At 46.2% G+C, this 27,259-nt stretch overlaps 2 protein-coding genes across 7 annotated transcripts; both read right to left on the reverse strand.

Annotated features, from left to right (window-relative positions):
* Window positions 1-3,753: 3,753 nt before the first annotated feature.
* Window positions 3,754-12,999, reverse strand: pdp1 (pyruvate dehydrogenase phosphatase catalytic subunit 1). 6 transcript variants are annotated; one of them, XM_082975623.1, is made up of 10 exons: window positions 12,895-12,984; window positions 11,275-11,309; window positions 10,940-11,206; window positions 10,003-10,170; window positions 9,710-9,921; window positions 9,181-9,262; window positions 8,965-9,059; window positions 8,680-8,848; window positions 6,334-6,552; window positions 3,754-6,135 (listed from the first exon to the last, which is right to left on the reverse strand). In XM_082975623.1, the coding sequence occupies exons 3-10, from the start codon at window positions 11,186-11,188 to the stop codon at window positions 5,755-5,757; spliced, it is 1,575 nt and encodes a 524-aa protein (XP_082831749.1). In that variant the 5' UTR covers window positions 11,189-11,206; window positions 11,275-11,309; window positions 12,895-12,984; the 3' UTR covers window positions 3,754-5,754. The 6 variants fall into 6 exon arrangements, with proteins under 6 accessions (XP_082831749.1, XP_014057431.3, XP_014057426.3 ...); XM_014201956.3 differs by having other exon boundaries at window positions 3,754-6,157; window positions 10,940-11,309; window positions 12,895-12,999; XM_014201951.3 differs by having other exon boundaries at window positions 10,940-11,309; window positions 12,895-12,998.
* A 414-nt stretch (window positions 13,000-13,413) lies between these two features.
* Window positions 13,414-27,213, reverse strand: tmem67 (transmembrane protein 67). The gene is made up of 28 exons (XM_045712861.2): window positions 26,992-27,213; window positions 25,971-26,059; window positions 25,526-25,616; window positions 25,330-25,429; window positions 24,469-24,535; window positions 24,297-24,368; window positions 23,952-24,014; window positions 23,662-23,816; window positions 23,389-23,497; window positions 23,214-23,300; window positions 22,840-22,905; window positions 22,414-22,567; window positions 22,079-22,199; window positions 21,878-21,983; window positions 21,744-21,800; window positions 21,481-21,579; window positions 21,193-21,291; window positions 20,336-20,425; window positions 19,029-19,128; window positions 18,785-18,930; window positions 18,414-18,554; window positions 18,239-18,319; window positions 17,975-18,091; window positions 17,735-17,851; window positions 17,336-17,443; window positions 15,870-15,972; window positions 14,124-14,266; window positions 13,414-14,036 (listed from the first exon to the last, which is right to left on the reverse strand). Exons 1-28 carry the CDS (start codon window positions 27,176-27,178, stop codon window positions 13,956-13,958), a joined length of 2,949 nt encoding a protein of 982 aa, XP_045568817.2. The 5' UTR covers window positions 27,179-27,213; the 3' UTR covers window positions 13,414-13,955.
* Between the last annotated feature and the right edge of the window lie 46 nt (window positions 27,214-27,259).

Genomic DNA, 27,259 nt, shown 5'->3' on the forward strand with positions numbered 1-27,259 from the left:
ACACAGTCCAATAACACCAGCATAAACACATAACACAGTCCAATAACACCAGCATAAACACGTAACACAGTCCAATAACACCAGCATAAACACGTAACACAGTCCAATAACACCAGCATAAACACGTAACACCACAGTCCAATAACACCAGCATAAACACGTAACACCACAGTCCAATAACACCAGCATAAACACGTAACACCACAGTCCAATAACACCAGCATAAACACGTAACACCACAGTCCAATAACACCAGCATAAACACGTAACACCACAGTCCAATAACACCAGCATAAACACGTAACACCACAGTCCAATAACACCAGCATAAACACGTAACACCACAGTCCAATAACACCAGCATAAACACGTAACACAGTCCAATAACACCAGCATAAACACGTAACACAGTCCAATAACACCAGCATAAACATGTAACACACAGTCCAATAACACCAGCATAAACATGTAACACCACAGTCCAATAACACCAGCATAAACATGTAACACAGTCCAATAACACCAGCATAAACATGTAACACAGTCCAATAACACCAGCATAAACATGTAACACAGTCCAATAACACCAGCATAAACATGTAACACAGTCCAATAACACCAGCATAAACATGTAACACAGTCCAATAACACCAGCATAAACACGTAACACAGTCCAATAACACCAGCATAAACACGTAACACAGTCCAATAACACCAGCATAAACACGTAACACAGTCCAATAACACCAGCATAAACATGTAACACAGTCCAATAACACCAGCATAAACACGTAACACAGTCCAATAACACCAGCATAAACACGTAACACAGTCCAATAACACCAGCATAAACACGTAACACATTCCAATAACACCAGCATAAACAGGTAACACAGTCCAATAACACCAGCATAAACATGTAACACAGTCCAATAACACCAGCATAAACATGTAACACAGTCCAATAACACCAGCATAAACAGGTAACACAGTCCAATAACACCAGCATAAAGAAAATAGCCCATAAAGTACCCTCCTTCCAAACACAACCTTACTCGACTTCAGAAATACACTCATTATGCCAGTAGGACATGCTGAGAATGATAAACACAATACCCACTGACACACACGATGCAGGAATGCACACACACACACACACACACACACACACACACACACACACACACACACACACACACACACACACACTCCCACTATCAAAACAGGTCTATACACCCAAACACATAGATTGGTAACTAAGGACAGAAAAACCTAGGAGAATAACAATCCTGCCTAGAGGTCACTGAATCAAATAAATTAAACACGTGTGCATGGGGACGTCTCAGTCATATTTCTGTGTAAGGGATCTTCTCATATTTCTGTGTAAGGGATCTTCTCATATGTCTGTGTAAGGGATCTTCTCATATGTCTGTGTAAGGGATCTTCTCATATGTCTGTGTAAGGGATCTTCTCATATGTCTGTGTAAGGTATCTTCTCATATGTCTGTGTAAGGTATCTTCTCATATTTCTGTGTAAGGTATCTTCTCATATTTCTGTGTAAGGTATCTTCTCATATTTCTATGTAAGGGATCTTCCAATAAGGTTCTCTGACTACTAGCGCCATCTAGTGGCTGACAATGGACACGCCTGAGTTACTGACTGACTAGACTGCAGAATGAGAGCAGTGTGAACATAATATGAACCAGACTGGTTACATTACATGGACTCTTCTTGCTATCCAAGTAGCCAAAAAAAGCACCACTGATTACTGATCCAACTACACAAACTAGAAGATAACTCCATGTCAGGCAGACAGGGACACAGATTAAACTACTCCAGAGCAACAAAGCAATAGGGGGTTGTTGTTGGGGAGAGTGCGGAGCAAGAGGGTGAGCTGTACTCTGTACTGCCTTGGTCACTGTCGCCACGTGTGACTAGTAGAATCTGTCAGAGAAATGACCATGACCTGAACACACACAAATACACACCAGTGTAACTTGACACCTCGCTGGCTGACCTCTGGAAGGGACTCAGTCTGCCTTGACCTTCTGAGAGCACCGCCGGCACACAGTCCGGTCTGACCACATTCCAGGGGTGTGGCAGGAGAGAGTTAAAGACAGAGGCACTGCAGAACAGCACAACCAGGCAGCAATACGTACAGACAGGCAGAACTAAATACACTGCTCAAAAAAATAAAGGGAACACTAAAATAACACATCCTAGATCTGAATGAATGAAATAATCTTATTAAATACTTTTTTCTTTACATAGTTGAATGTGCTGACAACAAAATCACACAAAAATAATCAATGGAAATCCAATTTATCAACCTATGGAGGTCTGGATTTGGAGTCACACTCAAAATGAAAGTGGAAAACCACACTACAGGCTGATCCAACTTTGATGTAATGTCCTTAAAACAAGTCAAAATGAGGCTCAGTAGTGTGTGTGGCCTCCACGTGCCTGTATGACCTCCCTACAACGCCTGGGCATGCTCCTGATGAGGTGGCGGATGGTCTCCTGAGGGATCTCCTCCCAGACCTAGACTAAAGCATCCGCCAACTCCTGGACAGTCTGTGGTGCAACGTGGCATTGGTGGATGGAGCGAGACATGATGTCCCAGATGTGCTCAATTGTATTCAGGTCTGGGGAACGGGCGGGCCAGTCCATAGCATCAATGCCTTCCTCTTGCAGGAACTGCTGACACACTCCAGCCACATGAGGTCTAGCATTGTCTTGCATTAGGAGGAACCCAGGGCCAACCGCACCAGCATATGGTCTCACAAGGGGTCTGAGGATCTCATCTCGGTACCTAATGGCAGTCAGGCTACCTCTGGCGAGCACATGGAGGGCTGTGCGGCCCCCCAAAGAAATGCCACCCCACACCATGACTGACCCACCGCCAAACCGGTCATGCTGGAGGATGTTGCAGGCAGCAGAACGTTCTCCACGGCGTCTCCAGACTCTGTCACGTCTGTCACATGTGCTCAGTGTGAACCTGCTTTCATCTGTGAAGAGCACAGGGCGCCAGTGGTGAATTTGCCAATCTTGGTGTTCTCTGGCAAATGCCAAACGTCCTGCACGGTGTGGACGTCGGGCCTTCATACCACCCTCATGGAGTCTGTTTCTGACCGTTTGAGCAGACACATGCACATTTGTGGCCTGCTGGAGGTCATTTTGCAGGGCTCTGGCAGTGCTCCTCCTGCTCCTCCTTGCACAAAGGCGGAGGTAGCGGTCCTGCTGCTGGGTTGTTGCCCTCCTACGGCCTCCTCCACGTCTCCTGATGTACTGGCCTGTCTCCTGGTAGCGCTTCCATGCTCTGGACACTACGCTGACAAACACAGCAAACCTTCTTGCCACAGCTCGCATTGATGTGCCATGCTGGATGAGCTGCACTACCTGAGCCACTTGTGTGGGTTGTAGACTCCGTCTCATGCTACCACTAGAGTGAAAGCACCGCCAGCATTCAAAAGTGACCAAAACATCAGCCAGGAAGCATAGGAACTGAGAAGTGGTCTGTGGTCCCCACCTGCAGAACGACTCCTTTATTGGGGGTGTCTTGCTAATTGCCTATAATTTCCACCTGTTGTCTATTCCATTTGCACAACAGCATGTGAAATTTATTGTCAATTAGTGTTGTTTCCTAAGTGGACAGTTTGATTTCACAGAAGTGTGATTGACTTGGAGTTACATTGTGTTGTTTAAGTGTTCCCTTTATTTTTTTGAGCAGTGTATAACATGTGTAGTAGCCATTGTGTGTAGTCAGTGTTTTATTCAAAGTTTCCAAATACAAAAAAACTTTTGTCTCAAGCCCAAACAGGTAAAGACACTGTACATACATACCTGTCACATCTCATATAATTGTGGATAAATACCTGCGACATATTAAAAGTTGCATAAATAACCTTCAAGTATTCAGCCAGCGTCCAGACAGAGCCACCTTCAGCTTTACATGTATCTCCTCTCCTAAATATACACCACCATAAGATATACAACCTCATATTATGCACACCCTTCATTTGGCCTATAAAAGCCTAGAACCACACCAACGTGGTTAGTGTCCTACCAACAATGACGAAGTCTGTCTCTGTTTTAGTCACTCCTGGAGGTGGCATGAATATGACAGATGGTTACAGTTCTAATTCCTAATTCCATGGTTACATCAGACCGAGATCTGACACCAGGCTAGCAATGATTCACTGTTAAAACTAAAAGTTTACTGTTTTAATCAAATCCACACCATGTAAGCATGATGACGTTAGTATACCATATCCCCGTATGAGCGTATAACTGTCAAAAAACACAAGGGGAACAACCACTATGTTCCTTTGAAACATGTATACTCTGCAACCCTAAAACAATAAACATCTGAACACACCCCTCTCTCTCTCTCTCCCCTCTCTACAGAATACCACCACTCCTTCAGTCTGCTGTAGAATCTCTCAGACACACTCAGCACATAACAAACCTGATTCCTTTGGGTGAGTCGTTGTGATAGAGTTGTGATAGAGGATCTAAAGCCTGCACACTACGTAGCTCTACTGGCTCCTATCTTAGTGACGCCGTCGGTCTCAGAGCAATACAATCTGCTTTATAGACACAGGAAGTTATTCCTCTCCAAGGTTGACAAAACAGTCAATATTTGAAATCAGATTAAACACATTTTAAATAAACATTATTCAAAATATAAGATAACAAGAAGTGTGCCTGGGAGTTCTTGGCTGTCCGTCTGTAACAAGTAGAAAGGACACTGATTCCATCCAATGACAGAACACAGACCAGACAGAGCCCTACTATGTAACAGCAGAGCCATGCAGTAGAGCCAGGATGGAGGCCAGTTGCAGCTCTAGAGCAAGACAGATGCTGCAACTGCACAGCACAGAATCTGTGATATGAAAGAGGGAGGGATGTTTGTAGAGGAGTAGACAGGCCAGATTCAACAAACACAAAGGCTGCCACCGTATCATTACCTCAATGCTCAGACAACATAGTTATAACACAGCAAACTCTTTTGGCACACATTAAAGTTTCCTATGGGCAGAGACTGTGACAGGGCAGAGACTGTGACAGGGCAGAGACTGTGACAGGGCAGAGACAGTGACAGGGCAGAGACTGTGACAGGGCAGAGACTGTGACAGGGCAGAGACTGTGACTGGGCAGAGACTGTGACTGGGCAGAGACTGTGACAGGGCAGAGACTGTGACTGGGCAGAGACTGTGACTGGGCAGAGACTGTGACTGGGCAGAGACTGTGACAGGGCAGAGACTGTGACTGGGCAGAGACTGTGACTGGGCAGAGACTGTGACAGGGCAGAGACTGTGACAGGGCAGAGACTGTGACAGGGCAGAGACTGTGACAGAGCAGAGAAGCAGAATGCTGCAGGGAGGTTGATCAAACATCCTTTAGAAGCTTCATACACACACAAGGCCACAAAACTCAGAAAAGAGCCAACTTGTGGTCAGTTTCAGCAAGCATTTCAACAATCCACATGACCAGGACTGTGTGCTCACATGTGCACATACTGTACACGCACCTCTTTAATAACCATCCTAAAATAATGAGTCCGAAGGTAGGCAGTCCTCCCTCTGCACGGTTAGTCCATAAACAGTATGTTTTATGCGCGTTTGGTAAAATAAAGATTAGGGCTTAACTATGTGTCTGTAGCAAGACCCAGTCCTCACATCAGTGTTTTTCCTCCTAGAAAGTAAACTTCCTGTTCATGTCCACGTTCCCCTCTGAGAGGCTGAGCTGGCTCAGGACTCCCCCCCTTGGCGCTGGTGTCCAACCACGTGGGGGTTGAACTGTGTGATGATGATGGTGATGTCGTCGCGGTACATGCGGGCCAGTTCCTCAGGCAGAGACAGCATCTTGGACAGCGTCTCGTGGTCCACTGCTCCAAACTCATTGTTGCCCACCGCGTGGCGAATCAGGTGGGTGGCAGCGTTCTGGTCCTGGAACGCCAAGGAGGCACGGGCCTTCCTCTCAGCCAGCAGCCCCTGCATCTGTCCCAGGGTGACATGGTAACCCCCCACGGTGAGGGGCTGGCGCTGGTGGACCCCCGTTAGATACTCCCCTATGATCCGGACCACCTCCTGTCGGTGGAGCGTCTCCCACAGCCCGTCTGTACCCAGCACCTGCGGAAGGATGGACAAAGACCTGTAGTGAACAAAAGGAAACTTCTAACTACATAACTTCAGATATAGGTATGTTTTAATGGAGCACAATGCAAGTTTCTGTTCAAGAAAAGACAACAAAGCCTCATCAATCAATCAATAAACGAATGAAATCATGAATTGGTCAATCAGCCAATTGACCAATCCTTTGTCTCTCACCAGGAAGCGGTCCTGAGGTCGGAGGCGGTGGTGTGTGATCTCAGGCTCGGCCGTGAGGTAGGGAGGGGTGTGGTAATTGGGGGGGATGAACTTGGTGTGTTCGTTGTCATGGAGCTGGTCTGGTCCTGACTCCAACACACCTCGCTGCAAGTCAATGCTCCACTTGAACTTCACATCTCCAAACGCACGGAACGGCATCAGCAGGCCCAACAACCGGTCCTGACAGAGGGAGAGAAAGAGATAGGGGATATATGTTTGTTTTTACTTTATGTTTAACCTGATATGGATAGGGGGCAGTATTTTCACGGCTGGATGAAAAAACGTACCCGATTTAAACTGGTTACTACTCTTGCCCAGAAACGAGAATATGCATATTATTAGTAGATTTGGATAGAAAACACTCTGAAGTTTCTAAAATTGTTTGAATGGTGTCTGTGAGTATAACAGAACTCATATGGCAGGCAAAAACCTGAGAAAAAGTCAACCAGGAAGTGTAGGATCTGAGAAATGTAGTTCTTCTTTCTAGTCCCTTTCGAAACTACAGTATCTGTGATGTTACGTTGCACTTTCTAAGGCTTCCATTGGTTGTCTAAAGCCTTCAGAAAGTGAATTGAGCCTTCTCCTGTCTCTGGGCAGAGTATAGGAGCTCAGTTACTGAGTGGTCTGCCTGAGGACAAAGAGATTAGATATGCGCGTTCCCGCGAGAACGCTGTTTTTTCTTTTCCTCCTTTAATGAATACACTATTGTCCGGTTGGAATATTATCGCAATTTTACATTAAAAATACCATAAAAATTTATTTTAAACAGCGTTTGACATGCTTCTAAGTACGGTAATGGAACATTTTGACTTTTTGTGTCTCGAATTGCGCTCGCGCGTTACCCTTTGGATAGTGACCTGAACACACGAACAAAACGGAGGTATTTGGACATAACTATGGATTATTTCCAACAAAAACAACATTTCTTGTGGAAGTAGCAGCCCTGGGAGTGCATTCTGACGAAGATCAGCAAAGGTAATACAATATTTCTAATACTAATTCGCCGTGATGGCGAGCTATGTACTCAGAATATAGAAAAATGTGCTTTCGCCGAAAAGCTATTTTAAAATCGGACATAGCGATTGCATAAAGGAGTTCTGTATCTATAATTCTTAAAATAATTGTTATGTATTTTGTCAACGTTTATGATGAGTATTTTTGTAAATTCACCGGAAGTTTTTGGTGGAAATACATTTTCTGAACATCACGCGCCAATGTAAAAAGCTGTTTTTGGATATAAATATGAACTTGATTGACCAAAACATACATGGATTGTATAACATAATGTCATAGGAGTGTCATCTGATGAAGATAATCAAAGGTTAGTGCTTCATTTAACTGTGTTTTGGGTTTTATTGACATATATGCTTGCTTGGAAAATGGCTGTGTGGTTATTTTGGTCTATGTACTCTCCTAACATAATCTAATGTTTTGCTTTCGCTGTAAAGCTTTTTTGAAATCGGACAACGTGGTTGGATTCAGGACAGGTTTATCTTTCAAATGGTGTAAAATAGTCGTATGTTTGAAAAATTGAAATTATTGGATTTTTGAGTTTTGTATTTCGCGCCATGCGATCCCATTGGCTGTTGGCTAGGGGTTCCGCTAGCGGAACGCCTAGATGTAAGATTAGCTGACCTGCTGTGCCACCGTTCTCTCTGGCTGTGTAACGGTACTGACCTGCTGTGCCACCGTTCTCTCTGGCTGTGTAACGGTACTGACCTGCTGTGCCACCGTTCTCTCTGGCTGTGTAACGGTACTGACCTGCTGTGCCACCGTTCTCTCTGGATGTGTAACGGTACTGACCTGCTGTGCCACCGTTCTCTCTGGCTGTGTAACGGTACTGACCTGCTGTGCCACCGTTCTCTCTGGATGTGTAACGGTACTGACCTGCTGTGCCACCGTTCTCTCTGGATGTGTAACGGTACTGACCTGCTGTGCCACCGTTCTCTCTGGCTGTGTAACGGTACTGACCTGCTGTGCCACCGTTCTCTCAGGATGTGTAACGGTACTGACCTGCTGTGCCACCGTTCTCTCTGGATGTGTAACGGTACTGACCTGCTGTGCCATCGTTCTCTCTGGCTGTGTAACGGTACTGACCTGCTGTGCCACCGTTCTCTCTGGCTGTGTAACGGTACTGACCTGCTGTGCCATCGTTCTCTCTGGCTGTGTAACGGTACTGACCTGCTGTGCCACCGTTCTCTCTGGCTGTGTAACGGTACTGACCTGCTGTGCCATCGTTCTCTCTGGATGTGTAACGGTACTGACCTGCTGTGCCACCGTTCTCTCTGGATGTGTAACGGTACTGACCTGTCGTACGACAGTCTTCTTCTCAGAGGGGGGGTGCTCCCCCTGGATGCGGGCCACCTCGTTCTCATTCTGGGCGTTGTGGTCGTTGGAGAGCGTGTGAGCGCTGAACGAGCCGTCCTCCTCCTGGACCCCCAGCACCGCCCGGCCGTCGCCCGTGTTCGCTACATACCTACACAACCACAGTCAGAGGTTTCAGACACTCAGTCAGAGCAGACAGATGGAGACCAGGCAGTACATATGGGAGCCAACAGAGAGAGATCCGTGGCTGTGGACTACAGTACGTACAGGTCGGATCCATCGATGTGAGCTACGCAGGCAGTCGCTCCAGAGAAGGCCACTCTCAGAACCCAGTAGTGGAGGAAGGAATTGGCGTCTCCCACCTGGACAACACAACATAGGGATCAGCACTACACATTTATACCCAGGGCTGGATACTATGGTAACACAGAGACATCGATGGACAGAGGATAGAAGTCAAGGGCATAGAACAGGGTCTCCCACCTGAGCCTCCAGAGACAGGTCACTGTCCAGTCTCTTAAAGGCACTCAGCAATGCCTCTCTGGGCCCTAGGCTCTCCCCTGGACTGGGAACACAATCACATACAATCAACTCCAACACTGCATATACCCTATGCCTGTTGAGGTCTATGACTTTCTGCGTGTGTACCTGTTGAGGTCTATGACTGCTGTGTGTGTGTACCTGCTGAGGTCTATGACTTGCTGTGTGTGTGTACCTGCTGAGGTCTATGACTTGCTGTGTGTGTGTACCTGTTGAGGTCTATGACTGCTGTGTGTGTGTACCTGCTGAGGTCTATGACTTGCTGTGTGTGTGTACCTGCTGAGGTCTATGACTTGCTGTGTGTGTGTACCTGCTGAGGTCTATGACTTGCTGTGTGTGTGTACCTGCTGAGGTCTATGACTTGCTGTGTGTGTGTACCTGCTGAGGTCTATGACTTGTTGTGTGTGTGTACCTGCTGAGGTCTATGACTTGCTGTGTGTGTGTGTGTGTGTGTGTGTGTGTGTGTGTGTACCTGCTGAGGTCTATGAGTTCCTGCCAGTAGGTTCTGAGGCTGTTGAAGTACATAGTCTGAGCCTCCCTGGTGAAGTAGTCATTGGGGTGTTTGTGCCACTGCAGGATGGGGCTGAGGGGTCTGCCTGCCTCTACTGCCGACTCCAGCTCACACAGGGTCTCATGGGGCATCAAGGACATGGCTACGTAGTAGAACAACCTCTCACTCAGCGCCTGAGAAACAGACAGGTAGATGTTTTAACTGCACATTAAAACTAACTCGCCGATTATACACAATGACAGCAGAAACTTTACCTGAGCACAGGCGCAGCCCGCATGGCCGTCGAACACTCCCAGCAGCATCCCCCGCGTCTGCAGACAGGTGGCAGCGCTGCGCCGGTCCTCGATGGGTGCGTTGGCAGGCAGCTGGTTACTGTCGAACCCCATCACCGACGACACGTTCTTACCATCAAACTCTGGAACCTAGAACCAAAGCACACACTCATATTCTTATGGTCTCAGCGCAATCGTGAAGCTGTACTCGTTGTGTGTATCATCCGCCCCTACCTTGAAGCTGTACTCGCTGGGTGTAAATGTGTGTATCGTCCGCCCCTACCTTGAAGCTGTACTCGTTGTGTGTAAATTTGTGTATCGTCCGCCCCTACCTTGAAGCTGTACTCGTTGGGTGTAAATGTGTGTATCGTCCGCCCCTACCTTGAAGCTGTACTCGTTGTGTGTAAATGTGTGTATCGTCCGCCCCTACCTTGAAGCTGTACTCGTTGTGTGTAAATGTGTGTATCGTCCGCCCCTACCTTGAAGCTGTACTCGTTGTGTGTAAATGTGTGTATCGTCCGCCCCTACCTTGAAGCTGTACTCGTTGGGTGTAAATGTGTGTATCGTCCGTCCCTACCTTGAAGCTGTACTCATTGGGTGTAAATGTATGTATCGTCCGCCCCTACCTTGAAGCTGTACTCGTTGTGTGTAAATGTGTGTCTCGTCCGCCCCTACCTTGAAGCTGTACTCGCTGTGTGTAAATGTGTGTATCGTCCGCCCCTACCTTGAAGCTGTACTCGTTGTGTGTAAATGTGTGTATCGTCCGCCCCTACCTAGAAGCTGTACTCGCTGGGTGTAAATGTGTGTATCGTCCGCCCCTACCTTGAAGCTGTACTCGTTGTGTGTAAATGTGTGTATCGTCCGCCCCTCCCTGAAGCTGTACTCGCTGGGTGTAAATGTGTGTATCGTCCGCCCCTACCTTGAAGCTGTACTCGTTGGCCTTGAGGATTGAGTTGACCTGTGGGGGGGTGAGATTGTAGCTGTGGAGGTCAGGGCTCCTCCTATAGCCACGCACAGGCATGGCTGTCGGCCATATGGGGTGGGGCGGCGACGAGGTGGGCCGGTGGGAGGTGGGGCAGCAGGGGGGCTGGCGTTGGCATGGGAACAGGGAGGAACCCCAGAGCTTCGCCCGAGGGAAGCCTCGGAACAGCTGTGATGTCACGGGCATGGTGGCTCGCTCTGGGCGCACACACTCTCAGAGCACCGCCACATACACACACACAGACTCTCAGAGCACCGCCACACACACACACACACACACTCTCAGAGCACCGCCAATACTCCTACACCTACGGGAGACACCAGGAACTGTGAGCGATGGGCAAAATTGCAGCTTGTATCATCTGTATCATTCAGTCAACACAACCACGGCTGACTATGGCATTTTGATTGTGTACACACCTCTCATTCAGTCAGTGTACAGAAAATGACTGACACGTAGTAACAGAGCTCTCAACAAAGGTACCATTACAGATCAACACAAACAAAGGTGACATGCAAATAACATAACAGATCAAGACAAGCACTTTTATCTTCCAACTGTATTTATTTTGATTGTGTGGTGAATAAGGGAGCTGGAACCAGTGACCTTGCTACAAGGAAACCTCCTGGGCAATAAAGGTCTGAGCCTCTTGGCAGAGGCTTTATTATGCTTTGAGGCAGGTTGCACTCCAACAATGGAACACTGCATTCCAGTACTCTAGCGTGACAGACTGGCACTAGGTTGCCAGGCTGTGTTGCTCCATAAAAGAGCCTTGCCCCTCTACAGGGGTCAACCACCACTAGCTTTCTGACAGACTATATATAGTCCTGTGAAGCGGCTCTGACATTTGCTCACTCCTGAAAACCCAATCTTGTCCTACTGAACTAGATTCTCTCAAATGGCATAGGCTATCCCTCTCTCTGCCCTTTCCACCGCCTAGATTAGGACCCCAGGGAAAGGAGCAACTGCTATTGTAACAGCTAATGGGGATCCTAATAAAACATGAAAAAATACAATAATTACACAATAATTAAAGGGGCAATCAGCAGTTGCTAAATTAATGATATGGACCCATTGCTTCTTGAAGAATATAACTTAGAAATGCCTCGATCTTAGTTCAACTGTCACACTCCATCAGAACCCAAAATAAAAGCTTGTTTACCTTCAATGTTTGTAAACAAACACTATATAGCCTCAAAACATGGTTACAACTATTATTTCGATATCATGGACGGTCAGTCCTTGCATCCATAGCTCTGTCTATGAATTTGAGTGTAGTTACATTTCTCCAGCCCTATCCCCCAGTTTTTTTTCTTCCCGAAACAGGGCGCCGGGATTGTCGCTCTTCTGATTGACGCTTTAATCTAGCTATTTGTAGCGAAGGGGCAATGCGTGCAGCTGCTCTGGTCGGTCGAAAGAGACCCAGGCACGGCTGAACTACACGGAACCACCCGGTACTCGTTGAAATACCGCTCAAACCGCCAGTCTATAACCAGTGACCACGGCCTATCCCTGGCTAGGCCTGACTGCTACAGATTTGCCATATTGATTACAGTACAGTTCAGAGTCAGCCTTCTTTGTACTTAGATTAAATCGACATCAATATCTACATAGTTCCCAATAGCGAATAATCCCAAATACAAGCCAGCACATTGTCACCTATTAATTTGATGGGCCGACAAAGTCTTCTCTACTGCTGGGTAGTAACGTTGGCTAGCGATGATCTAGCTATGCGTCACCGCAAGCCAGCTAAAAATACCACTCCCTCCGTCAGTCTTGTACATTACTGTCACGGTAACAAAGCTCACAACATATAACAGAAGTTAGTTATCAATGCATTAACACATACTGCACAAAAGTAACATGCCAAACACATTTATCTAGCCACCGACCTTGTTCTCAGAGTTTACTATCTCGTTTTCCTACGCTACCCACCCTGCTGCATCTCTCTCCAGCTCACAACATACTAAACTCTGATTGGCTCACCTCTCTGACGAGGAGAGCTGGCTGGCTTGTTAACCCTTTGCACGCTGCTGGGTGTGACAGACTTTCAAGCACCAAAAGTATGCCTAGATCTCTATTCATCATTAACTATTTGCAAAATAACACAAGGTGTAGTAAAGGAACAGGTGAATGGAACCTGCTGGCTGCAGCTCCTACTGGCCCTGGAGCAGAGCAGAGCTGGGCCTATTCTGTTATCTAGTTTTATAGCACCATAATAAGGTCATCACACTTCAGCAGAAGATGTTTGCTGGCACGTTAGGTTAGTAATTGATGATGCCACTACAGCAGCCAATAGCTAATGTGTGGATGGTTTTAAGTACCACAATCCTTCTCTCTTCTACCTTCACCTCCCTCCATCTTCTCTCTCTACAGGGCCAATAACAGAGGAGGCGAATGAAGAGACAATATGAAATCAGACACATTGTTTTAATTTTTAAAAACATATCACAAAGAAAAACTGAATTACAAAATGTACATCATCAACCCTGTGAAGAACATGTACAAAATAAATGTCTAAACAAGTAGAAAAGCATTTGTCCAAAAAAAAGAAGCTGCCAAAGCTGTAAACAAAACAATTAAACCGTGCTAGTCACACAGCTACCAAGGCTGTTACATGCTAACAGGACATGACATACTATAGTCTATACCACTCAAGCTCATCTCTGGACCAGCTCCACTGCTTTTTTCCAGATTTAGAGCTGGGACACCAGGTGGGTGTAATTAATGATCAGGTAGAACAGAAAACTAGCAGGCTCTGGACCTCGTCACACTTTTTCTCCATCTCAAGCAAACACAGCTGATTGATCAAATGTCATTGTAAACTGAAGATCATGATTAGTTAGCTGGAGTCAGGTGTGTTAGCTGGGGCAAAACTGTGACACCAATCAGGCCCCCGAGGACTAGAATGACCTGCGCCTGGTCTATACTTTCACCATTCTGACAGCAGAAACTAGATAAGGAACCTCTGGTCCACCAATGTTTTGTTGGCCAGGTTTCTCCGCCCAATACCGTTACGGATTAACCGAAAGATCTAGAATAGAAAATAAATCAAATGTTATTTTTTGCTGTTATACAACTAACACAAACAAACAAAGACAAGTACACCCACAATACTGACCATTTGCTGGAAGTATGTGAGTACGCCTGCCAGTATGAAGCTCTGTGCTCCCAGGTCGACCACACAGAAGAAGAGCGTGTCAAAGATCAACAGAGTGGCTTCGTTCCCATAGAACAGCACGTCACTGAATGAATGGGACTCATCTGTCAGAGTTGAATAAAGACATATTTCAGAGGTCATACAGCTGTAGAGGCTTGTTCACACAGACCACACCACCATTTATCTGCAGCCCACACAGTGTGTGTAATGTAGTAATATAGACAGCGTATTACTGTTGTATCTGCCATGTTTTGAGATATATACAGAACCAGTCAAAAGTTGACACCTACTCATTCAAGGGTTTTACTTTATTTAAAAAAAATTCTACATTGTAGAATAATAGTGAAGACATCAAAACTATGAAATAACACATATGGAATCACGTAGTAACCAAAAAAGTGTTAAACAAATCAAAATATATTTTATATTTGAGATTCTTCAAAGTAGCCACCCTTTGCCTTGATGACAGCTTTGCACACTCTTGGCATTCTCTCAACCAGCTTCATGAGGTAGTCACCTGGATTGCATTTCAATTAACAGGTGTGCCTTGTTAAAAATGTATTTGTGGAATTTATTTCCTTCTTAATGCGTTTGAGCCAATCAGTTGTGTTGTGACAAGGTAGGGGTGGTATACAGAAGATAGCCCTATTCGATAAAAGACCAAGTCCATATTATGGCAAGAACAGCTCAAATAAGCAAAGAGAAACAACAGGTGTGCTTCACGGTGGGAACCACACATGCGGAGATCATCTGTTCACCTACTATGCGTCTCACAAAGACACGGCGATTGGAACCAAAAATCTCAGATTTGGACTCATCAGACCAAAGGACAGATTTCCACCGGTCTAATGTCCATTGCTCGTGTTTCTTGGCCCAAGCAAGTCTCTTCTTATTATTATTTGTGTCCTTTAGTAGTGGTTTCTTTGCAGCAATTCGACCATGAAGGCCTGATTCACGCGGTCTCCTCTGAACAGTTGATGTTGAGATGTGTTTGTTACTTGAACTCTGTCAAGCATTTATTTGGGCTGCAATTTCTGAGGCTGGTACCTCTAATTAACTTCTCCTCTGCAGCAGAGGTAACTCTGGGTCTTCCTTTCCTGAGGTGGTCCTCGTGAGAGCCAGTTTCATCATCGCGCTTAATGGTTTCTGCAACAATTTTCGGATTGACTGACCTGCATGTCTTAAAGTAATGATGGACTGTCGTTTCTCTTTGCTTATTTGAGCTGTTCTTGCCATAATATGGACTTGGTCTTTTACCAAATAGGGCTATCGTCTGTACACCACCCCTACCTTGTCACAACACAAATTATTTGCTCAAGCGCATTAAGGAAAGGAATTCCACAAATTAACTTTTAACAAGGCACACCTGTTAATTGAAATGCATTCCAGGTGACTACCTCATGAAGCTGGTTGAGAGAATGCCAAGAGTGTACAAAGCTGTCAAGGCAAAGGGTGGCTACTTTGAAGAATCTCAAATATAAAATATATTTTGATTTGTTTAACACTTTTGTGGTTAGTACATGATTCAATATGTGTTATTTCATAGTTTTGATGTCTTCACTATTATTCTACAATGTAGAAAATAGTCAAAATAAAGAAAATCCCTTGAATGAGTAGGTGTGTCCAAACTTTTGACTGGTACTGTATATACATATAAACTATTGAAACCAAGATTGAAAAAGCAGTGAGGGAAGGTTGCAGCATAACCGTTGTAGAAGATGCTCTTGTCCATAGGCTCCATGAACTCCATCCCTATGACTCTCTCAAAAAACAGTTTGTCTCTCACAACATATTCCATGTCCCGATGGGCCTACAGAGAATACAACATAACATCAGGTAAGGGTGTGTGTGTTTAACCGATGGGCCTACAGAGAATACAACATAACATCAGGTAAGGGTGTGTGTTTAACCGATGGGCCTACAGAGAATACAACATAACATCAGGTAAGGGTGTGTGTGTTTACCGAGGGCCGGCCCCAGGTGGGGGGCCGGGGCCTACAGAGAATACAACATAACATCAGGTAAGGGTGTGTGTGTTTAACCGATGGGCCTACAGAGAATACAACATAACATCGGAGGGGGGGTAACCGATGGGCCTACAGAGAATACAACATAACATCAGGTAAGGGTGTGTGTGTTTAACCGATGGGCCTACAGAGAATACAACATAACATCAGGTAAGGGTGTGTGTGTTTAACCGATGGGCCTACAGAGAATACAACATAACATCAGGTAAGGGTGTGTGTGTGTGAAAATGATTAGAACAGATCCCAGGAAGTGACTCATGGTGTGTTGTGTGTGTTTGGTATGTTGATATCTTACATGGTCTATGACAGATCCTAGGAAACGGTTCATGGTATGTTTATATCTTACATGGTCTATGACAGATCCTAGGAAACGGTTCATGGTGTGTGGTATGTTGATATCTTACATGGTCTATGACAGATCCTAGGAAACGGTTCATGGTGTGTGGTATGTTGATATCTTACATGGTCTATGACAGATCCTAGGAAACGGTTCATGGTATGTTGATATCTTACATGGTCTATGACAGATCCTAGGAAACGGTTCATGGTATGTTGATATCTTACATGGTCTATGACAGATCCTAGGAAACGGTTCATGGTATGTTGATATCTTACATGGTCTATGACAGATCCTAGGAAATGGTTCATGGTGTGTTGATATCTTACATGGTCTATGACAGATCCTAGGAAACGGTTCATGGTATGTGGTATGTTGATATCTTACATGGTCTATGACAGATCCTAGGAAACGGTTCATGGTATGTTGATATCTTACATGGTCTATGACAGATCCTAGGAAACGGTTCATGGTATGTTGATATCTTACATGGTCTATGACAGATCCTAGGAAACGGTTCATGGTATGTTGATATCTTACATGGTCTATGACAGATCCTAGGAAACGGTTCATGGTGTGTGGTATGTTGATATCTTACATGGTCTATGACAGATCCTAGGAAACGGTTCATGGTATGTTGACATCTTACATGGTCTATGACAGATCCTAGGAAACGGTTCATGGTGTGTGGTATGTTTATATCTTACATGGTCTATGACAGATCCTAGGAAATGGTTCATGGTGTGTTGATATCTTACATGGTCTATGACAGATCCTAGGAAACGGTTCATGGTATGTTTATATCTTACATGGTCTATGACAGATCCTAGGAAACGGTTCATGGTGTGGTAGGCTTTGGTGCTCCGGTCAAAGGGGTGACCCGAGGCTGCGTCCACCAACCGCGACGGTCCATTTCTCTGTTAGAGACAAACACAGATATACCTTTGAACAAGGTAAACATTTCCATGCCCTTGAGTGTACCTGACCCATTGAACTCTACGAAGTAATCTGAAATTGCAAATCATGAAATGTGTTGTAACCTGAAATAATATGAAAACTACATTTTTAAAAGCTTCAGACAGAGGCACGTTCAAAGTGCTACAACGTAACAGAATATTCTGATAGAAACACATTACATAGAACAGACATGAATATCTTTCCTGTTGATTATGATGATCTCAAACACACAGACACACACACAGCCCCACCCTGCTGAGGGGCTCCAGGATGCGGTCGTACTGCAGGCGTAGGCGGCTGGTGATGGAGATCTGGAAGGTCTGAGTGTCTGTGTTGGGAAGGAGACCTCTCTGACCACACAGAGACTCCTACAGGGAGAGAGAGGGAGAAAGGGTTGAATAGCTTTTTATATCGGAACGAAATACACACAAGCACACATCCCAATTCCACACCCTCTCTCTCTCTCTGTCTGTCTCTCTGTGTGAACATACGGCCTCTCTCTTGAGGTTGATGTTCATCTCCTCCATGTTGGTGTCAGCGTGGCCGTGGACGGAGCGCCCGTGGATGTAGTAACCAAAACACCTGTGGGACAGCAGCAGCACCGAGATCTAAGACAGAAGAAAAATGTTCTTTAAATGACTGATCGCATTAAAACAGCAGCAGTTCATCATCAGCCCATCTCACTTTTACAAAATGTGCACGGCAGCTGAGACACACACACACACACTGTACATGCTGGTGAGAGTGATACTCACGTTGCTGATGGAGCATAGGTCCACAAACTGACGGATCTTATCCTCCACAAAACGCTCATGGAACGCAGTGAAGAAAATGATCTGCAGAGAGAAAGACAGAGTGAGAAAGCCTGTCCAGAGACCCACTCTGGTAACAGGTCCGACCAACGTCTGCAGTTCATAGGGGTGTACCTACCTGCAGCAGTCCAATGCAGAGCCAGAGTGTGGCGGCCAGGCCATAGCGCAGCGTCAGACTGTAGGGAGGGGAGTAGGACTGAGGGGGGCGCTGGAGATCTGACCAGGGGTCCCTAAGGGCCAGACTGGAGAAGCCAACCACCTAGATACACAGGGAGAGAGAAAGAGAGAGCAACAGAGTCAATGAGAGAGCGTTAAGAAAGTGATTTGAAATGTATCAGGGGAGATTGCTGACATTTCTCTGATGGGAAAGAGTCACAGAGAGAGACAGAGGGAGAGAGGGAGAGAGAGAGACAGAGAGAGGGACAGACAAGGAGACAGACAAGGAGACAGAGAGAGACAAGGAGACAGAGAAAGAAGACGTGTGTGTACCTCCAGTAGGAAAAGCACAGCCATGATCTGGAAGGTGGGGCTGATCTTGCGTATGGTCTGAATCTCATTCCACTCGTTGGCCACAAAGTAGGTCCTCCAGATGCTGACAGGAGAAGGGTCGTGCTTCGCCTCACCGATGCCATTGCCTGACAACAACCCAAATCATGGTCACTTGTAATTCAGAGAGACAGAGGGGTAAAACAACTTTCAGAGAAAAGGGGAAAGGTGTTTTTTGACTACGTACCCTGGATGGTCTTGTTGGCTTTGCCACGCGGTCTCTCCCAGTCGATGAAGAAGATATCCACTGACAACTGCTGGATCAGCTTATGGAGAAACTGCACAGTCTGGAGGACAGGAAGACCATTTAGACCAGTGGTATTCAAACTTTTTCAGCAGGGATCCCATTTCTATCGGCAGAATTTCTCGTGACTCCACCCCAAATCTAATGACCGATATCGGCCAATAATTCCATCGCTATTCGATGAATAGGATGAAAAAGGCAAATCTGTTCCTTTTCCCCCCCAACTTTATTATTAGGATTAGGAGGCTCCAACACAAGGTTACCACAGGAAAGTGGGAAAATCACTTCCTCAGCAAAACCTCTCACTGTCCAAATCGGCATGTGCTTCAGGGAAGAGAACAGAGTTGTGAAGTAGTACAGATCCATGAACAACTGACTGCTCAGCTGCAGTGTTTTCCCCGTAAAACACAAGGGTTATTCTTTGACTGTGCATGTTTATGTTAATGTTATGTTCCGAACGTTGGGTCAGAATCTGTGTGTGGGTTTGGGTGTGTGCGTTAAGTCATGTGGTGTTCCTAGGTGTGGATTGACGAGGCATTCAGATCTTCTATTATGCCATTGGCACCTTGGGAAAAACTGTCAGAAAAATATAGTTTATTCTCCATAAGATTTGTTTCATGAATGAATAGATAATTAGGATCCTTGGCATCCTAACGATGATAGTCAGAGGAGTTGGACTGCAAGTTTCAACAGATTCATCTATATTAACACCAGCTCTATTTTCCTGACAGTTTTCCTATGGGTGTGCCACAAAGCGGTATCCTTAGCGTTGGCACACAAAACAGAAAAGTATTAGAATTTTGGAACTAGATGTTCATGCACATGTTTGAGGACGTTACAGCATGTTATCCCCCCACCAGTGGTGAGAACCTGTTCTCGCTCTTATTATCATCTTCTATGCCTTAGTTGGTTTGAACCAATTTATATACTAACACAACCTTAAACATCTGTAAATGGACATTTTACATCAACAAATAACACTCAATTCATTTTTATCTCTTACAAAATTAGGAGAACCAATATAAATAATTTACTAAATCACATTTCATTTTTCAAATAATCTGTACTGTAATCCCCCCGACCCCTTTAAAAAAATATATATATAATACTTTTTTTTTTTACGGCGGCGACCCCACTGCAATTCCCCCACGCCCACACTAGGGGTCGCTCCCCGACTTTGAATACCACATTTTTGGACAAATATTAGCATACACATAACACAAGCTGTCAACCGGGTGGGATGGCCTCACCTTGAGAGCGAAGGCACAGCCCACATACGCCACAAACCTCTCCTCCTGCAGACCTGGTAACGGTAGCAGCACTGACACAAAATGCTGGGCCTAGACACACATACACACACACGTTTGCATGTTTAATGTTCTTGTGTGGGAGGGGGAGAGGAAAGGAGGAGGGGAGGAGAAGAGAAAGACTTGCCTCCACCGTCTGAGTGTGCAACCCAGGAGAAGAAAGAAGAGAAAAACCTTGAATAAAATCAGAATCGGTATAAACAGGAGTAAAGACCAGAGGTCAGAGCTAAAGGTGTACAAGAGAGGGAAAGGTCTGTTAGTGTGTGTGTGGGGGGGCTGTGGTGTGGTGGGGGCTGTGGTGTGGGGGGGGGGCTGTGGTGTGGGGGGGGGCTGCGGTGTGGGGGGGGCTGCGGTGTGGGGGGGGCTGTGGTGTGGTGGGGGCTGTGGTGTGGTGGGGGCTGTGGTGTGGGGGGGGGCTGTGGTGTGGGGGGGCTGTGGTGTGGGGGGGGCTGCGGTGTGGGGGGGGCTGTGGTGTGGGGGGGCTGTGGTGTGGGGGGGGGCTGTGGTGTGGGGGGGCTGTGGTGTGGGGGGGGCTGTGGTGTGGGGGGGCTGTGGTGTGGGGGGGCTGTGGTGGGGGGGGGCTGTGGTGTGGGGGGGGCTGTGGTGTGGGGGGGGCTGTGGTGTGGTGGGGGCTGTGGTGTGGGGGGCTGTGGTGTGGGGGGGCTGTGGGGGGGGGCTGTGGTGTGGGGGGGGCTGTGGTGTGGTGGGGGGGCTGTGGTGTGGTGGGGGCTGTGGTGTGGTGGGGGCTGTGGTGTGGGGGGGGCTGTGGTGTGTGTCTGTCTGCGGGGGTCTCCGTCTACCTTATAGAAGATGAGCCAGTACAGGCCTGTTCCCACGGTGATGAAGAAGAAGACGTTAGCCAGATCACCAGCGTAAAACAACAGGAACTTCAATACGGTCTGAGAGCAAGAAAAAGAGAGGGGTGAGAGACAGAGAAAAATAGAGAGGGAGAGGCAGAGAGAGAGAGAGAGATCAGGGAAAATATATGACAAACATACAATCAATGGAATTCTACATTTAAATAAATGCATTTGGGTGTTTAAAGGTTAATGGTTAGAAGTCAGGGGTTACAGGTTAAGGTCAGGTACCTCCATGTCAATGAGAGGAGAGCCAATCCTCCTCTTCCAGCTGGCTGTCTTCACCAGGGAATACAGAACAGAAACGCCACCCAACACACCCAGGGCGATCTACACACACACACACACACACACACACACACACACACACACACACACACACACACACACACACACACACACACACACACACACACACTAATCATTATGGTCTTCACTATGCATGCAATCGCAACAGCATTACCCTTCTCGTTCTCTGCCCCCTGGTTACTCACATCAGTCTTCATGTGAGCCTCAGTCTGGTCCATCTCATATTCCACAGCAAACGACACCTAGAACACTCAGAAGTTACAGTGGGATCAGGGATGTGTGTGTGTGCTGTGATAGGCGTGTGTGATGTGTTACTCACAGAGACAGTCTGTGTGTTTGGGGCAGTGATGACGACGTCTGAGTAGGTCACAGAGAGGAGAGGAGGGTACACCTGTCCCTTCTGAGTCCCTGGCACCAGCTGAAACCTATGTCACAAATACACACACACGTTTTCACACCCTGCTAACATTGATGAATGCGTGTAGTCCTACATGGATGTGTGTTTGTGTGTGCAACTCACCCAATCCTGATGCTGCTTGCGATGCGTATGACTTTTGGCAGAGAGCCGAGGCTCTTCTCTCTCCCACTCAGAGTGTCCACCAGTAACACACGTCTCGATAGGTACCAGTCGTTCAAGTTACCTACACACACACACACACACACACACACACACACACACACACACACACACACACACACACACACACACACACACACACACACACACACACACACACACACACACACACACACACACACACACACACACACACACACACACACACACACCAGTTATTCAAGATACTTGTTGAGGGAGAAAGGATTTAAAACAAATGTACCCCCTCCCACATTCACCCCGGTTGATGAACTTCCTGTTGTATTCTTGGTTGAGGTTGCGTGTGGGGAGGGGGAGCAGTCTCCTGTCCTCTCCTCGGCTCAGATCCACAAACACATCGTAGAATAAAGGCTCAGCATAAACACGCAACAGGTCTGCTACGGAGAGAACACACTACACACACAGATGTAACAGAATAGACGCTAAGTGAGAACACAAAACAACTGTCACCATGAGAAAACACTACAGCACATGTTGACGAGATAGAGACAGGGCTATCAGCATCTCAAATGTTCTACTGCTTGGGCTCCTGTTCCTCTTATAGAATATTATCTCAAAAGTATTGTGGAGCTCCTGCACCTAAATATAAACAGTAGCGGCACCCAAAATGAGTACCAGCACCTATTTCAGTCCAAGTCAAGCACTGGATAGAGGTAGAAACTCACAGTGTCCTGGTAGGCCGTGCCAAAGGTGTAAGCTGCCTCCTGTCTCCTGGCGGTGTCTGGACAGAGCTGGGAGAGGAGACAGTCACTTTCCTCATGTCAAAACTAATAATGATAACGACTGATCTATGACTGAGCTGTATCATGAAACACTGGCGTCTCAACACTGGAACCAACAGTGTGATGGAAAGAAGACCACCTTTAGGCTTGTGTGTCACTCAGGGCTCTGCTCCCAACCTCAGGTCGTTACAAATATTACTACAGTAGACAGCTCAGCTTGAAGGTCAATATGAATGGGAGTCATTATGAGACTGCAAAGTGTGGCAATGCAAGACTAGCCTTCACTAGGCAGGCTCAAGATTAACTTCCTGTTTTACCTGCAAATTGTTTCCTCCCACTTTCTCCCATTGGAGGAAGTCTCCTCTGGCATTGTAGACAGCAGCCACTAGGTTGATGTCTGTATTCTGAGAAAGAGAGACAACGCACGTAGAATCGGAGTGATCATCATAGGTGTTATGGTATTAGTGTTGGGTCAATGTGTGTGTTACGGACCCTGTTGCGTCCCTTGAAGCTGAATCCAGTGGGAAGTGGCTCTGTCTGCAGCACGCGGTTGGCCAGACCCGGCTGGTCCCCGTAGTAAAGCCATGGGAGATTGGCTCTCCTAAAGCCACAGGGGCAGGAATGGACAGTTCCATTGACTGATCTACTCCAGATTTTACATCATTGGTTGAAAACAGTGGTTAGAGACTCCAGAGCAAGAGTAGATCTTCAGAAGATGTTTTAGGGGTTATAAGTCAGGGGTCAGGAAAAGGGTTCGAGGTTTACCAGTAGGATATGTCCTGTGTAGATCCCAGGGCTGCGGTAGCTCTGAAGATGGTGTTGTAGAGACCACAGGCATCGTTGGCCACGCTGCTGAAGGAGTGCATGTTCATCACACACATGTTCCCCAATGCCTGGCATGCTGTCAGGTTAGTATACACCTGTACAACGCACACATACCAACACGGTCAGGTCAGAGAACACATGCAGGACACACACCACAAACACGGACAAGTGCACATAGATCGTCCAGGGACAGAAAGGTAAACAGGTATTTGAAAGATTGTATATTTTACCAAGCAGGCAGCTGCTGAAGAGTAGAGGTTTGTGGAGAACCATGCCGATTGCACAGGAAGGGACTACAGGGGGAACATACCAAACAGTGTTACAGTATTACTATAACTCCACAGTCACATAATTACAGCAGGCTCACTGATGCTCTGGGCCCAGTTTTTCAAAAATTACAGTATCTACCTGGATTTGCCTATCGGATAGGATTAAAACAGAGAAATAGAATGAATACAACGGAATACCCCATTCAAGTAAATTATTCGTTCTATTTCTATGCATTTAATCTTATCCGATAGACAAAATCCAGATAGATAACATTTGAAAAACTGGGCCCTGTTGTGTTGACTTACTAGCTCGGCATAGTTGACGTTTGGGTTCACAGCTGTAGGGAGGTTGTTGGGAGGGAAACACAAACCTCCAGCCTGTAAAGAAAGACGACATATGATTCACAGATGCTCTAGACTTGTATTTCATTTTAAACCCATACATGACACACACGCGTATTATAGAGGGTGGGCTCACCAGGATGTTGGAACCACACATACAGGACTGAGAGGTGTTGATGAGGGAAGCCTGGCATCTCTGACACCTGGCAGAGACAAGAGAGCAGACTCAGACAGAGACAGAGACAGACAGAGACAGAGTCAGACAGAGACAGAGTCAGACAGAGACAGAGACAGACAGAGACAGAGACAGACAGAGACAGAGTCAGACAGAGTCAGACAGAGACAGAGACAGACAGAGACAGAGTCAGACAGAGACAGACAGAGACAGAGACAGACAGAGACAGAGTCAGACAGAGACAGAGTCAGACAGAGACAGAGACAGACAGAGACAGAGTCAGACAGAGACAGAGACAGACAGAGTCAGACAGAGACAGAGTCAGACAGAGACAGAGTCAGACAGAGACAGACAGAGACAGAGACAGACAGAGACAGAGACAGACTCAGACAGAGACAGACTCAGACAGAGACAGACTCAGACAGAGTCAGACAGAGACAGAGTCAGACTCAGACAGAGACAGAGACAGACATAGACAGAGACAGACAGAGACAGACAGAGACAGAGACAGACAGAGTCAGACAGAGACAGAGTCAGACAGAGACAGAGACAGACAGAGTCAGACAGAGACAGAGACAGACAGAGACAGACAGAGACAGAGACAGACTCAGACAGAGACAGTCAGACAGAGACAGAGTCAGACAGAGACAGACAGAGTCAGACAGAGACAGAGTCAGACAGACAGAACAGAGACAGAGACAGACAGACAGACAGACAGACAGTAAACGGTTCAATCAGCAGAATCTTAACAAGTCATGCCATCTGAGAGTTTAGAGCAGAAATATCAGTTGTTCTGCAGGAAGACTTGGCTGTGTCTGGTACCTGTCTCCGTAGCTGTCAGGGGCTGAGAGGGCAGGTTCAGCTCCGTTACACACCTCACACCTGGCCTCTTCCAGAGGGTTCCCCTGGACATCCCGCTCCACTACAGTACAACAATACAGCATTAGCATCACATAGCACCGCACCATAAACACCATCACATCCCCTATAGACGTGGCTCCTCCAGCTGCTGTCTCACCCAGTATACTCCCAGACGGGCACTGACAGGTTCCCTGCTCAGTCAGACTGCCCGGACAGAGGATACACCCATAGCCATCCTCTGTTACTGCCTACAGGAGACAGGCAGAACAACACATGCAGTTCAGCACCAGTGGAGGCTGCTGAGGGGAGAACAGCTCATAATAATGGCTGGAACGTAGCAATGGAATGGCATTAAACACATAAAAACCATGTGTTTGACGTATTTGATACCATTCCACTTACTCCGCTCCAGCCATTACCATGAGCTGTCCTCCCCAACTACAGTGCCACCAACCTCCTGTGTTCAGCACACTTCCCAGGACAATCTGTATTGACTGAGACCTTTAAACTGGTCAGTGAATGATAAGTAAATTGAAATAGCGGATTTTGAAATGCATTATATGGTGTGATGCACTGTCTAGCAGTACGGAATAAGAACATACCGGTTTTTCTAGTGGACACTGCTGACAGGTGATGGAAGCTCCGTTGGTGGCGAGAACTCTGAACCCAGTCACACATTCACAAGACAGACCTGATGAAGAAGGAGAGGGTAATTGGTTAACACAAGAGATTATAACAGTAGACACAGCTGTAGGTTACGTTGTAAACCATCAATGCCCGTTCTCTCAGCAAACAATACCTGTAGTAATCTTATTGACTGATGAACCAGCTAACATAGTCTACATATAGGACAATGCAACTAGAAGGCCAGTTTAAACTATATTAGCTGCATTATTATTATTATTATTATTAACTGGAAACACTTATCTCCCTCACTAGCTTTAAGCACCAGCTGTCAGAGCAGCTCACAGATCACTGCACCTGTACATAGCCCATCTATAATTTAGCCCAAACTACTACCTCTTCCCTACTGTATATATTTATTTTGCTCCTTTGCACCATATTATTTATATTTTATCTCTGAACTTTCTTCAAACTACAAATCTACCATTCCAGTGTTTTTCTTGCTATACTTTATTTACTTTATTTTTTTGCCTTTACCTCCCTTATCTCACATAATTTGCTCACATTGTATATAGTCTTATTTTTGTATACTGTATCATTGATTGTATGTTGTTTTACTCCATGTGTAACTCTGTGTTGTTGTATGTGTCGAACTGCTTTGCTTTATCTTGGCCAGGTCGCAATTGTAAATGAGAACTTGTTCTCAACTTGCCTACCTGGTTAAATAAAGGTGAAATAAAATAAAAATAAAATATTATCCAATTCTAACCAGCTAGCTAGCCAGGTGGTTTACTGCAATACATTCCTCCCATATTATTTGCTACTGCTGTATTTAAGTACTATTTAGCAAAGATGGTTGAGCCTGTTCTATTCTTACACGTAACGTTTTAAACAATGCGATTGACTCTACAACAAACCGGGACTGGAGTCGATTAGCGTACTGCTAATTAGGTAGCCCGTTAGTCACAGTATAACCAGCAACACCACTGATAAACGCACCAGTTGCACTCGAACTCTGGTTCGGACCGCATTTCACACAGGACTGACTGGAGATGTCGTAGAACTGTTCCACGCCGCAGTCTGAAGGACGCTGAAACGAAATCGTAAACTGCTGGGAGTGAAGTAGGTTTGATTTTATTGTTAGAAATAGTGCCAATCCGCACACAAGTAACTTCCCAGTTGCCATGGTAGAGAAACTGACTTCCTGTTATTTTACCCACAACCCCTTCTGTCTTTTGGGGCGTGTGCTCGCGCCACTCTTCTCGCG

The sequence above is a fragment of the Salmo salar genome, chromosome 05 (genome assembly GCF_965601325.2).
Source record: "Salmo salar chromosome 05, fSalSal1, whole genome shotgun sequence".
Lineage (NCBI taxonomy): Eukaryota > Metazoa > Chordata > Actinopteri > Salmoniformes > Salmonidae > Salmo > Salmo salar.

Excerpts from the sequence above, each read along its gene's own strand:
- pdp1 (XM_014201951.3), bottom strand. The coding sequence starts at position 11,188 with ATGCCCGTGACATCACAGCTGTTCCGAGGCTTCCCTCGGGCGAAGCTC. Across the intron at positions 10,171-10,939 it reads CCAACGAGTACAGCTTCAAG|GTTCCAGAGTTTGATGGTAA; the intron begins GTAGGGGCGGAC and ends CTTTGGTTCTAG. Across the intron at positions 9,263-9,709 it reads GAACTCATAGACCTCAGCAG|TCCAGGGGAGAGCCTAGGGC; the intron begins GTACACACACAC and ends TTGTGTTCCCAG.
- tmem67 (XM_045712861.2), bottom strand. The coding sequence starts at position 27,178 with ATGGCAACTGGGAAGTTACTTGTGTGCGGATTGGCACTATTTCTAACA. Across the intron at positions 22,906-23,213 it reads TGGGAGGAAACAATTTGCAG|CTCTGTCCAGACACCGCCAG; the intron begins GTAAAACAGGAA and ends CTCCTCTCCCAG. Across the intron at positions 14,267-15,869 it reads CAAGAGCATCTTCTACAACG|ATGAGTCCCATTCATTCAGT; the intron begins GTTATGCTGCAA and ends CAACTCTGACAG.